We start from the raw sequence: 13385 nt of genomic DNA, 5'->3' as shown, positions 1-13385 counted from the left end.
AATTACTTTTTTAAATATTTTTATATCGGTTTAATATATTAATATTAAAAATAAATTTTTAAAAAATATATTATTTTTATCTATTACCAGGCAAAAAAAACATTTTTAAAAACATCATCTCAGTTTTAAATAGAAAGTTATGCATGCGGTGCGAGATCACTAGAGCTTCAAGATGAACATTTTGATTAGCAAAATATTAGAAAGTCAGCAAAAGATTCAAGGATCAGAAGATCGAAGATAAAAAAAACCCTAGATCCCCTCACAGTGTCAGCAAATTAATATTTATAGTGGACGGAGGAAGCCCGTCGCACTACATTATCAATAAATTAATATTTGTAGTGGACTGAGGATGTCCGTCGCACTACAATATTGTCAATAATGTTAAATTAAATGGATAAATTTGAACAATACAAAAGAATACGAGTCGTTTTGGGTCAGCTTACAGGGGAAAAAAAATGATTTGTTTTTAATGGACATTGTTCTAAATCCATTAAATCAATCTCCCTAATACATTTCTAATATATACAACGTATGAACACTAACCCTTCACAATATATTGGCCCATTAAAAAGATTATTTAATTTTAAATACAAATTGAGTTCACACACAGATATACACGATTCCAGATTTACCAGCTTGCCACCAAGGAAAAAGGGAATTTCCTGGTCACATCAATTATAGTTGTGGTGACGGTCAATTTAATAGAGCATCTCGGGTTGACTTTGATCCCTGTCGTGAAAAATAGGCAAGAAAGTTCCATTTCTATATATATATATATATATATTCCCCTAATGAGAAGGCAACTTGTCCAATAGAGCAAGGGAGGGTATAATAAAGTTTGAGTTCTGTGAATCTTATAGGCTTATCTTGTCGTCTGTCTCGAACGACGAATATCTTTTTTAGTTATAAGGAGGCAACAAAATGTGGTTCAAAACGGCAGTCACATGCATGCTCTTCCGAGCACAAAAGGTTCACATCCAACGTATTATTTTTGTAGCTTTACCATATGAATTATATGCACATGCAAACAATCCAAGCGTGGACATCATATCATTTAATTAATTTATTGTAATTATCAAATTCTTTTGAATGCCATAGGAAGACGGTCTCTCGCCCTTTTGGTCAATTCTCCACCCATTTTCATTTAGTTAATGTGAGGCCCTGTGGAAACATTTTAGTTGGATTTTGAAACTTAATTTGATGATATTGTTTCATATAAAGTTGTGTGTATTACTATGTTGTTTTTCAAAGTGTTTTTCGTTTAGAAATGCATTAATTAAGATAATATTTTTTTAAAATTTGTTTATGATATCATAATATCAAAACAATTTAAAAATAATTTGAAACAAATTATTTTTTTTAAAAAAAATCAAACATGCTCCAAGTAATTTACCTAATCAGTTTATGGAATAATCATATTAGTTAGGTTAATAATACCATGTTAATATTCCTGCAATTAAATGAAGAAATAAGCTTGATTAAGACATGGCTTAGAAATGAAAACATCATGTATATATGGTCGGCAGCAGCACAGTGCACACCACGTCAAAGAAAAAAAAAACATGGTTACATTCAGGGCTCTTCTGGGCGGCACGATGTCGATCACATGCCTCTTTTAGCCTGGGAGAGAATCGTGTAGCCAACGTTGCATGCTTGCTCATCATATGGCTATTTAATTTTACTTTTGCGAGCATTATATATGAAACCTGTTCTTTCATGCATATTGCATAGTTTCCCCTTGTCGATGTCTGACTCTCCTATTTATTACAGCACATGTGTGCTCTCATGTTTTATTATTCCTTTTTTGAATTCGGAAATATAATATTATTATTATTTCATAATTAAAGCTTTTCTTTCTCAATCTGGCCCCGGGTCTCGAATGCTTGCTCTTTTTTTTTTTTCATGAGTGTTCAGGTTTTGAAGATGATGAATTCTCTTTCTACCTTACGGTCTATGTATTTATTTATTTATTTGGGGACGTTTTTATATATAAATTAAAAAAGATATTGGCATACTTTTCTTGATAAAGTAATATACTGACATATTTTTGTTCTTGCATAGAGTACTTTCACTTATTAGAGAAAATATAGTCTAGTGATTTTTTAAAAAAAAATCAATTTTAATTATTGATATTCAAAAAATACTCATCATTTAAAATCCATCATAGAGCTCGGAAAAAGAAAACTCGATGCATAATTAGATAAAAAAAACATTTCATCAAAAAAACATCGCTCGACATGGTCATGTCGACCCGGTGAGAGAGAAATCTAAAGGCATTAATTAATTTGAAGATTAAGAAACATTAATTTGTTACATTTTTCAACCATTTTGATTTTGTTGAAAAAGAGAAGGTCTCTGTTTTTTTTTTAGATTCGAGGAAACTTTTTCCCTCGAAAAACGTATTTTGTAGGTTTAGGTGAACAAATAAAACTCCGGTTGTTCCAGACTCTTACAAGAGATATATGCCCTGACTTGAACTCGAGATCTGTTGTGCAGATCTCAAGCTCTTTACCATCACGCCACGCCTCTTTAAGACCATAACACTCCTCTGTTGCTCCTCGGAGTTTATTTAAGCTATAGTGACATGGTGAGGATGCATGACAGTTTTATTTTTAATTTTTTTTAATTTTTTAGTAATATCTTCTTATAAAATTTCCACTATTAATATTAAATTGCGTCTTTCATATCTGATCAAGATATATATATATATATATATATATATATATATATATATATATATATATATATATATATATTAACGTGGGCATTCAAGCTAGCTTGCGCGCACCTTGATTAATCTGATTACAGGTAAACCTCCAGTGATCCTGAGATTTATGAAACTCGAATATGTAATTTTTAAAAAATAAATTTAAGGACTGATCAGTTAAGTTATACATCTAAAAGTTAAGATATATATTAAATATTAAAATTAAGGGATGGGTAAAGATTTCATCATTAAATTATGAGATTTTTTAAAATCTCACTTCATCCACTCTGATTTAAAATTTAAATTTCATTGATTAATTAAGTAAAGAGACAATAAACAAAAGGTATTACACTAGGATAACATAGAAAGATTTTATATAATTATGCTGCGATATATATAAAGTGATTTGAGAGGATTACCTATTATATGTAAATTAATATTGCCTTAAAAGTTTAGGGTGTTCGCAAAAGATTAAATTATCCAAAATGATCACTTTGAGCTTTGGATTAATTGAACTTAATCTCTCATAAAACTTTATTTTTATTTATCTGAGTACTTCAAGCTATTTTTTTTTAATAAAGAAGTCTTTTCATAAGTGATAATTTAAAAACCTGATAAGTATCATTAAGGCATATAATTTGTTAAAAATAGAACAAGAAAAAGAAATTAATTGAGGGGCGGAAACAAGGACAGAAGAGATTTTTTTAAAATAAAAAAAAATACTTTTAAATATTCAAATAAATGACCTAAATTCCAAGGTTGTTTTGGTACATTTAGGGTCCCTTTCATAGCATGATAAGATTCACTACTAAAAACAAATTAAAGAAAAATAATAAAAATATTGATGAAAAACATTTCATGGTTTAGCAACGAAAACAATGGCAATATATATATATATATATATATATATATATGTCGGTAATTTTAGATAAAAACAGTGACGGAGTAATAATAAAAATTTTATTGGCATTGCCGACTAACAAAGACACACATAGCGCTGACAAAAAGACTTGCGAGGGAAGCAGCCAGCCATACAATCAAATCAACATGGTCCTTGATTCCAATTTAGTTCTCGGCTGCTGGCTTTGCCGCTTTTTGTTTTTTTGTGGGTGTATTTTGAATAATTCTGCCTGCCTTGATTTTTCGATTGCCATGCCTCATGTTAGAGCGTAAACAGTGGCAAGACTAGAGAATCTTTTTGATTCTCGAGCTGCGGGGTTTTTGAAAGTACAGTTTTGATTTATTTTTTAAAATGTTTTTCTTTAAGAAAATATATTAAAATAATATTTTTTTAACATTTACCCATCAAAATAATATAAAAATAAATAAAATTAATTTAAAGAGAAAATAAATAAATAAAATTTAATTTTTTTTTAAAAAAAATACTTTTGAACAAAAATAAAATAAAATTATACATTATTCACAACTATGATCCTGTTTCAACCAGTAAATGTGAAACCAAGTAAAGACTCTGGAAACAGATTTTGTCCCTTTTTTTTTTTTTTTTAATCTTTTGGGCAGTAAAGTAAGACTTGAAGCTCTCTCTCGCCCTTATATGCAAACATGTGTGGGAGAGAGTCATGGACGACTTCTTGTACACACGACGACACGCTCGATGAGCCAGACAATTGCTTCTAACTAGGCGAGGCATGTGCAATGCAAGACCTGCGGATTCAAGGCTAGCTCCTTCTGCTAGCTACTTGCTGGGGCAAAAAGATTTGATGAGCCTTTCTCCTCCCCTTATCGGAAAGGAGTTGGGAATGCAACTCTAAGACAATTCTGGCGTTTCTTCTTTTACTAATGGACTTAAACTTAGGAACAATTTGGAAAGGTACATAAAAAAACAACAAAACAAAACAAAAGGGTCGAAGTATATGAAGAATAGTTTTCCTTCACTCCTTTTGGTCTATTGGAAAAGAAAAACATCGGCAATCTAACAGGAAAGGCCCCTGCAAATTAATTAAATAAACATTTTTCCACAAAGTCAAGAGAGAGAGAGAGGGGGAGAGAGGGACAAGGTAGGTTTGGTTTCCGTTCATATTGTCATCTCCCACTCCCGCTGTTAAGCTTTCTCATTTCTGGCTGTTCATCAAACATTGTTTTTACTGTATCTTTGTTAAGACTTGGTCTCTCCCTCTCTCTGTCTTTCACAATTCCGGAGTGAAAATCCTCCCCTTGTGACAACTGTCACAATTCGGGAGCTCTCCTCTTGTTATTTCCTCTTTGTGTTCCTTGTCCTCATCAATCCCTCCCCCTTGAAATCTATATAAAAGCACTTGCCATCTTTGAATCCTATCATGCACGATCTTACTAGCCAACCAGTAAGTATGATTGATTCAAGCCCACCTCTTCTTCACCATTATGGAGAGATTTCACGCCTCCCACCTCAGATTCCTACACCCGAACGCAGTGACCTCCCAGATGGTATTGTTCTCATGGAAGAATATTGCCAACTCCCATTGATCGACCTCAGTTGTCTAAGTAGCACCAACGAAAAGGTGCGGCTAGCTTGTGCTGACGCTATATGCAGAGCTTCGTCGGAGTGGGGATTCTTCCAAGTAGTGAACCATGGTATAAGCCCCGAGCTGGTTCGGAATATGAGGAGGGAACAAATGAAGTTGTTTCAAACACCTTTTGATAAAAAGGTGACCTGTGGGGTTTTGAACAACTCTTATAGATGGGGAACTCCAACAGCTACTTGTCCAAAGCAATTCTCCTGGTCTGAAGCTTTCCACATTCCTATCTCAAAAGTTTTTGAGCAAGCTTGCTATGGGGAGTTTAGCTCTTTAAGGTGCTTCTCTGTTTTCACCATGTTCCAATTTGGTCTCTCTCCACCAGTTTGCCTCTAGAAATTAACTTGAACAGCACAACTCTTAACTTGCAAAATCTACGTTCTTGACTGGCTCCTTTCATCGTTTTTTTTTTTTTCAAAAGACAGTCACCAAAACTTTAACACTAGATTTCAATTCAATCTTGAGTCTAATGGAGTTTCATGCACTATTTTCCTCGTGGGATCAGGAAAATAACTTCATAATACTCTTTAGTGTTACAACCCCAGGCACCATGTTCTAGTCCACATATTTTGTAACTAACCACAACATGATCAGGCGCTAAAAATATAAATATCTTGATTAGCTTCAGAAGCCGTCCAAACAGTCATTGAAGTCACCCTTTCTTCTAAGATGCCTGTGTTATTATATGGTAGCTAGACTCTAATCAATTTGATGATCTGTATCAACAGGGAAGTGATGGTGGAATTTGCAGCAGCAATGTCAAAGCTAGCAAGGTTACTGGCTGGGGTCCTAGCGGAAAACTTAGGCCACCCAAGAGGAGTGTTTGAGAGCACTTGTCAAGAAAGCAATTGTTTTCTTAGGTTGAATCGTTACCCAGCCTGTCCAATATCATCAGAGATTTCTGGCTTAGTGCCCCACACTGATAGCGATTACCTAACAATCCTCTCTCAAGATGAAGTGGGAGGGCTACAACTCCTGAAAGATTCAAAATGGGTGGCTGTAAAACCCAATCCAGATGCTCTTATAGTCAACATCGGAGATCTTTCCCAGGTAAGATTAAATTTCTATTTTCATTTTTCATTAGCCTGCGTTTCAAGCTAGAATTAGACGAAGTGTCCCAAGTAACTAATTAAAAAATCCTTTATTGCCTGCTTTTGTTCGTGGACGTGGACGCGAAGACTCAGAACAACGATAATATTCTGATATTGTTATTATAATTGTGCATCAACCCTATCCTTGAGCTACCAGACAGCACATCGTATTTTGGCATTTAATCTTTGTCCGACTTGGGCAAGTCAAACCTAGTTATTGAATTTAAATTCCTAGAATACTATAAAGTAAGAATCTGATTTTTTTTTTAATTGATTGTTGATTTGTCCTCTGTAAATGTGTATATCAGGCATGGAGCAATGATATCTACAAGAGCGTGGAGCACAAAGTCACGGCAAATCGAGAGAAGGAGAGATACTCAATCGCCTACTTTCTATGCCCCTCTTACGACTCGTTGATAGGCAGTTGCAGAGAGCCTTCTTCTATATACAGAAAATTCACTTTCGGAGAGTACAGAAACCAAGTCCAAGAAGACGTCAAGAGAACAGGCCGTAAGATAGGCCTTCCAAGATTTCTACTTTAACACATACCATCCATTAACAAAATCTTCAGCCTTTAGGTATCAAAACACAGCATTCAAAGCAGCTGAATAGATAAGCAGGAAGATGATATATATATATATAAAATGTATGTATTATTCATGTTGAAGTCAAGTCTGATTCCGCCAGTATGTGCATTGATGTAGTTAAGCCCAATGAAAATCTGCCACCCTTCAGTTTATGGGAGACATACAGACTCAAGTCTGCCGTTTCAGAAATAGTTCGATAGCCCATTGTTCAAAATCATGTAGCCAAATGGCCCATCAACGGCCCGGTCTATGAGTAATTTTGTTGATTGGATTAAAGAGCCTCCCTAGAGATGTCCTCTCTCCCGCCTACAGACTGAACCAATTTCTATTAACCTTTTGAATCTATTTCTTCACCAAATATACACGCATGATCTTGTCGTTGAATTTATACCCTGTATGTGAAGAGACTGCTGCATTATGTGGCTACATGCGAAGAAGAATAGATGGATATCATGTGTCCTGTTGCCCTTTTTTCTTTTTTCATATTTCCTGTTTTCTATTAAAATTTATTTTTAACATTAACACGTAAAAGCGATTCAAAAACATAAAAATAAATAAATTTAAAGCTAAAAAAATATATATTTCAATTTTTAAAAAACACATGATTGCACACAGCAATACCAAAACAGGACCGAAATCAGAAAGAGCTGCGCATGTAATAGCATTGTCTTGAACATGCTTCAGCTAGCAATTTGTTTCAGTGGGAAACTTTTACCTAGAAAATGAGTTTCAGGCTCTGCCAATCTAAAATGGAGTATCTTCGTATAGCCTTTACAAACCAGCCAGCGTTGCACCTTCAGCAGGAAGCCACCACACCTTCAGCAGTCATGACGTGTAGAAGATAAATTCTTACCCAGCGCAAGGCCACTTCATGCAAGTCCTTGACTCCTGACATCCTTTTTTTCTCTCTCTCTCAGCAGCAGGCATGACAAGTAAGAGATCAATTCCTCCAACCTAGCTCCAGGCCAACTCCATGCTTTTCCTTGAATCATGCCACCCATTATTATTTATGTATCAGGAAGACCTGAATTAAACATAGCCTTTTGGGTGAAAATTATCAAGCTACAACTAGGTGCCATTAACTTCTTTTGTGGTGAATAAACCTCAGAAAGCCTTGTCTCTAAGCTTAATCTACAAACGACCACTTAACACCCCCCCCCCCCCCCCCCACACACACACACACACTCACACAAAAAGAACTCCAAATTTATAAGGGGCAAGCTTTGTAGTCAAACCTTAAAGAGGGAAGAAGAAATCAGATCAGTACAAAGACCATCTAAAGAACTGCCTACCCACAACAAGACTGAACTGAAAATGAAGAACTAGGCCTCGCATCCAATAGAAAGTCAATCGAGCAACAAAATATCAGCAAAAGAAGAAAAAATCATAGCCAGTTACATTAACAATATATTAATTGTTCACCTCTAAAATCAGGCAAATCACCATCTATTATCTATTGAGATCCCTTGTGCATGCACCATCTCTCATTGTTTCCCCAAAGCACACAATACATTAGATAAAATATATAGTTCTGTAACCTACATATCAAGGTGCTAATGATACGCGCACAAATGAATCAGGTTCAGATAGGTATCCCAAAAGTGCAACCAAAGTAAATGATTATAAGCTAATCGTAACCAGTCAACTTGACATTCATGCGTAATTTTTCAGCTATCTTGCCATGCCAAGTTAACAACCAAGAGTTCCACAATCACAAAACAAACATGACTGGTATACTAAACACAACAAACTCAGACCGGCACATGGTCAATTTTTTTGTAAAGATCATGTTTGTAAGCATCAGCAGGGCCTAGATTCATAGAAAGATAAATGTATCAATACCAGCATTGTCAAATAAGCACTTCATAGGATACCTTACTTTTTATGCACAGAATGAAAGCAGCATTTTCTTTCCATGTTCAGTCAATAAAGTTTAAGCATGGATTTAATAATTAATCAAAAGAAGATAACAACACCAATATATCAAAGGTTGCATTTGGTACAATATAAGTAGGGTTCCCAGGAGCCTGGAATTTAAGATTGCAAGCAATCTTGTGTTTGTCATGGAATCTCATATTCCCAGGAATGTTTTATGACGAACTTTACTAGACAATTTTGATCCAGTGTTCTTTTACAGGCCCGAGAAGAAATATTCGGATCACAACATGGTAACCCTAGATTTAATCACAATCATATTGCATCCTTACAGATCATAAAACAATATAAATTAGACAATAACTTCATTGAGCATGAAAAAGCTCTTCGATTGCTAAGATGGTGGTATAAATGCAAGTTACTACTGCCGAATCATATTAGTATGTTGAAAAGGGTTGTGTTCTAACAGGAAAAAAGAAAGCTAATTCTGCAGCTGAAGCATGGTATTGAAGACAACTATTTAACAAGTCTACAAGACCAAGTACCAGCTCTAGTGGAAGTATAGTCCTTGTAAAAGGTTAGTTTACAGAACACGGATGGAACTGTTATATGTCATTCTTATGTAGTTTCTCCCATTTTCAGTCAAAGCATTCTGATAACTGAATTTAAAAAAAAAATGTCATCAGAAAAACACACCTAGGGAAATATCATCTGAAGTGAAGAAGAGATGGAAGTGTCCGGAAATCGCTTGCTTGATGGAACCAGATTGAGAGGATCACAGTAGCATCTCAACATATCTGCTTTGGACTCTTTAATCAGTCAAGCAATAAGGATACCTTGTCTTTAAGACTGCTCTTCTTCTTCATTGGGGGCACCATTTCGTCTCCAAAATCATTGCGAGTTTTCTTTTTCAACTCAAAGGTAAAATCAACATCCATTGTAGTAAATTCAGACCTCTTCCCTTTCTCCATTGGCTTCTTAAGCAAGGGACCCAAAAATAAATCCAACATGTCATGAGCAGGATCCCCTGTCCTACTTGAGGAAATGAGACTTTCTTCGCTAACTAAATTCATAGTTGAACCATAAGAAGTGGTTTCACAACTAGCTGATAAATGCTTGCCATCAAGAACAATGAAAGACTCTTCTAAATCATTCTTAGAAGAAGCTGTTGTTGGAAGTTGTCTTTGCAATTTACATTCTCTGCCTGATGTTTGTTTTCTCCGTGAATCCTCGTCAGCTTTGACATACTGCACATAGATCACGCCATCTTGAGATTTTTCCACACAGTAATGTTGAAAATAAATCAAAACAGAAATGATTTCGTAAGAAACTTCGAATCTACCCTAGGATCAATCACCAAACGCACTGCTTGAGCCGTGAAAAGAGTGTATTTCAATTTTCAAGTACAGCAACGTAAATGATATACCTCTCAACAACAAATTTGTTTCTTGAATAAATATGATGGTGAGGCAATTCCAATTCGCAAGTCTCTGCTGGCATTGAAAATCGTGCTATGCACGCAGTGCTGTTTATCATCCGAGTTGGCTTTCATTTAACTAAAATTCCAACCTTTCTTTTATTTGTAAAACATGATACGCCACATTGCATTACATCCATCTTAAGAATTAAATAAATCACCTCACCTCCTCGGCAATGCTGACTAAGTCTTCAACAGTCAGCTCCTCCCCCTCCTCCTCCTCGTACTCAGCTTTGATCTCCGCCTTACTTTTTGCTTTTCGCTTTCTCCCAGGCCGATTGCTTGTTTTCTTGTTTACGTCGTTGTCAGTATCATCATCCAGCTCTTTATTGTCTTTAACTTGGTTCCTCTTTCTCCTTTTGGCTTCGAATTTTGAATTCTTTGCCAAATTTGCCTCGTCCTCTTCATCTTCAGGCTCGTCGGTAATGTTCTTCTTATTATTATTATCATTATCAGCAGCTACACTTACACCTAGCATCCAATTAGGTAGACGCCGTGTACTTTCCTCAACCATTATCATATTCTTTAGCCCTAGAGAAAAAAAAAATAAACAAAGAAATTCCAGTTTCCAACTATTGCTTGATTGATAATCTCTGATTCGCACAAAAAATAATAATTCGAAGGGATCAGATCAGAAAAATCGCATACCAGTGGATTAATGGATTGCCCAGAAAATAAGAGATGATGTCCCCACTGGAGAAATTTTGCACCCGTTTCCTTCTGTTCTCTCTTCTTTCAATTGGATTATTACAAATGGACAGTGAAATTACACTTTAAGCCCTCGGTTCGGTCAAAGCAAAGTTAAAATGAAGGGTAACTTGATTATCTCTATTCTCCAGCGAAGGGTGAATGAAATTGATTCCTCGGAATTAAACTCGTAATATTGTGTTACAGGTTATTTTTTAAGTTTTTTTTATTTAAAAATATATTAAAATAATATTATTTTATTTTTTAAAATTTATTTTTAATATTATTACATCAAAATAATTTAAAATATTGATTCTTCGGAATCTTTTATTATCATTTATCAATCGACAAGGCAGGTCTCATTAACATGGAAATCAATGTTGCGGCCAGCGGCTGAAACCATCTCCGATGCGTTATCCGATAACTTTATCACTTGAAATCCCATACATCATTGTCGAGCTATTCTACGATATTCCACTATAGATCGTTGGACAAATCTGCCATCGACACAGATCAAAAAACAAATCCCAAAGATCAAGGAGAAAAGCAAACAAAATCATGATATTTAATCATATTCGTGATTATTTAAACTCTTAAAGACATCAAATCTAGCAGCTAGACATGGGATTATTAAAAAGAAGCAAAAAAAAGTAGGCGAAGAGAAGGAGAGGTTGTTGCCTGTTGGTGGTGTAATTTTCTCCAACGGTAGACCCAAAACATTTATTTTCAGGGAACAGTTGCTTGAAGAAGCTGTCAGTGGTATTTATGGTGGTGTCTTGTGGTTGTGTAACGGTGGTTGGTGCAGGATGGTGATTACTATGGCGATGAAGATGAGGACAATATTGATAAAATGATGGTTGTTACTTTAATATCTAGTGATGGTGATAAGATGTTACGACAATGATGATGTTGCCGTGAAGATAATGATTGTGAAAATGATGATGGAGGAGGATGAATTTGGCAATTTTCACATAAATTAAAAAAAAAAGTGAATTAACCCTGCAGCAAAAAATGTGGTGTAGTAAGAAGCTTTTAACTTATATATATATATATATATAATACTTTAAAAGATACGGGAAAGCACTATGGCATATACTAAAATATTTTGAATTATTTTTTATTTAATTTTTTTTGGGTTTTTTCTATTTTTATTTTTTTCCTGTTTTCTATGTCTTAATGGTTTTTTTTGCTTTTTTTTTTGTGTTTTTTAATAATTTTTTTAAATTTAGTTTGTTAATGTTAATTCTTTTTTATTTAGTTATCAGATTTTCATGACATAGATCCTGAATTTAACGGGTTAACTTGAATTTTTTTCTTTGCTTTTTTTCTTTTTAATTAATTTTTTTCGTTTAGTTTAGTTTGTTGATGTTAAATTTTTTTCTATTTAATTATCAGACTTTTATGACATGTATCCCGGGCTTAACGGGTTAACCTGATTTGACGGTTTAACCCAGTTAACCCGTCGAATTTTTTTTTCTATTTAGTTATCAAACTTTCATTATATGAATCTCAGATTTGACGGGTTAACCTGGTTTGAAGAGTTAACCCAATTAATTTAGATTTTTTTCTTCTTCTTCATTAGCTTTTTTTTCCTGCTGGTTTTTTTTCTTTGTTTTTTCTTTTTCATTAATCTATTTAATTATTACACTTTTATGACATGATCTTACAGCCAAACCCACATCCAAGACTATTGGGTTTAGTGTTGCATCCAAACTCACTTAAACTTAGGTCATGCAAGTTTAATGTTATTATTAATATTATAAATATTTTTTTGGGTCTGATGTTGCAGCCAAACTCACTTAAACTTAGGCCATGTAAATTTAATGTTATTATTAATATTATAAATATTATTTCTGGGTCAGGCCGTTGCAGGCAAACCCAAAACTCTTGGATATAACTTTACAGAAATACCTAACATTTTTAGATCTTAATTTTTTTTATTTTTTTATGTAAAATAAATTAACACTTGGCATCGCGCGAGTTATGTAACTAGTATGTGTGTATAAATCGTGTATTTGAACCGTCACAAACTAATTATGATATTTAATTATTATTGTGGTTCTGAAATTAATTATCAACCGTGATGATTAAATGATAGCGTCGATAACCCGCATAATGTGAAGATAGAAAAGCATCTCGAAGTTTCAGGTCAATCCCATGAAGATTTCAAGGGATCAGAAGGTGCATTGAATCCAGATGATGGTCTCAGGGAACAACAAAATCAGAAGCCACGCCATGAGCTCCGGGCTTCATGTTCTTCCCATAAAGGAAAGGAAACTTCTGCAGAAGTCAGTTGGTTAGCAAATCTAAAAGAATAAGAAGAAAAAATGAATGCTAGCTGTTGATGGTTATATGAACTTCATTGAGAATCAGTAAGAAGAGGAAGAAATAAAAGAACATGGGCAAAATTCAAGCCAGCCCCATAAAACTACAAACCTCGACAATTCT

The 13385-nt window shown here is 34.4% G+C and overlaps 2 protein-coding genes across 6 annotated transcripts; one reads left to right on the top strand and one right to left on the bottom strand.

Moving 5' to 3' along the window:
* Positions 1–4703: 4703 nt before the first annotated feature.
* Positions 4704–7198, top strand: LOC133704057 (gibberellin 2-beta-dioxygenase 6-like). The gene is made up of 3 exons (XM_062128793.1): positions 4704–5498; positions 5949–6270; positions 6620–7198. Exons 1-3 carry the CDS (start codon positions 5005–5007, stop codon positions 6851–6853), a joined length of 1050 nt encoding a protein of 349 aa, XP_061984777.1. The 5' UTR covers positions 4704–5004; the 3' UTR covers positions 6854–7198.
* A 259-nt stretch (positions 7199–7457) lies between these two features.
* Positions 7458–11074, bottom strand: LOC133704058 (uncharacterized). 5 transcript variants are annotated; one of them, XR_009843986.1, is made up of 4 exons: positions 10899–11074; positions 10417–10781; positions 8134–10020; positions 7458–7922 (listed from the first exon to the last, which is right to left on the bottom strand). XR_009843986.1 is itself a non-coding variant. In XM_062128794.1 (3 exons), the coding sequence occupies exons 2-3, from the start codon at positions 10768–10770 to the stop codon at positions 9589–9591; spliced, it is 786 nt and encodes a 261-aa protein (XP_061984778.1). In that variant the 5' UTR covers positions 10771–10781; positions 10899–11074; the 3' UTR covers positions 7458–9588. The 5 variants fall into 5 exon arrangements, 1 of the variants encoding a protein (XP_061984778.1); XR_009843987.1 differs by having other exon boundaries at positions 8321–10020; XR_009843988.1 differs by having other exon boundaries at positions 7458–7880; positions 9470–10020.
* Positions 11075–13385: the final 2311 nt, after the last annotated feature.

The sequence above is a fragment of the Populus nigra genome, chromosome 10 (assembly GCF_951802175.1).
Source record: "Populus nigra chromosome 10, ddPopNigr1.1, whole genome shotgun sequence".
NCBI lineage: Eukaryota > Viridiplantae > Streptophyta > Magnoliopsida > Malpighiales > Salicaceae > Populus > Populus nigra.
The sequence above is the reverse complement of the archived record's forward strand: the minus strand, read 5'-3'. Positions and strand labels throughout refer to the sequence as shown.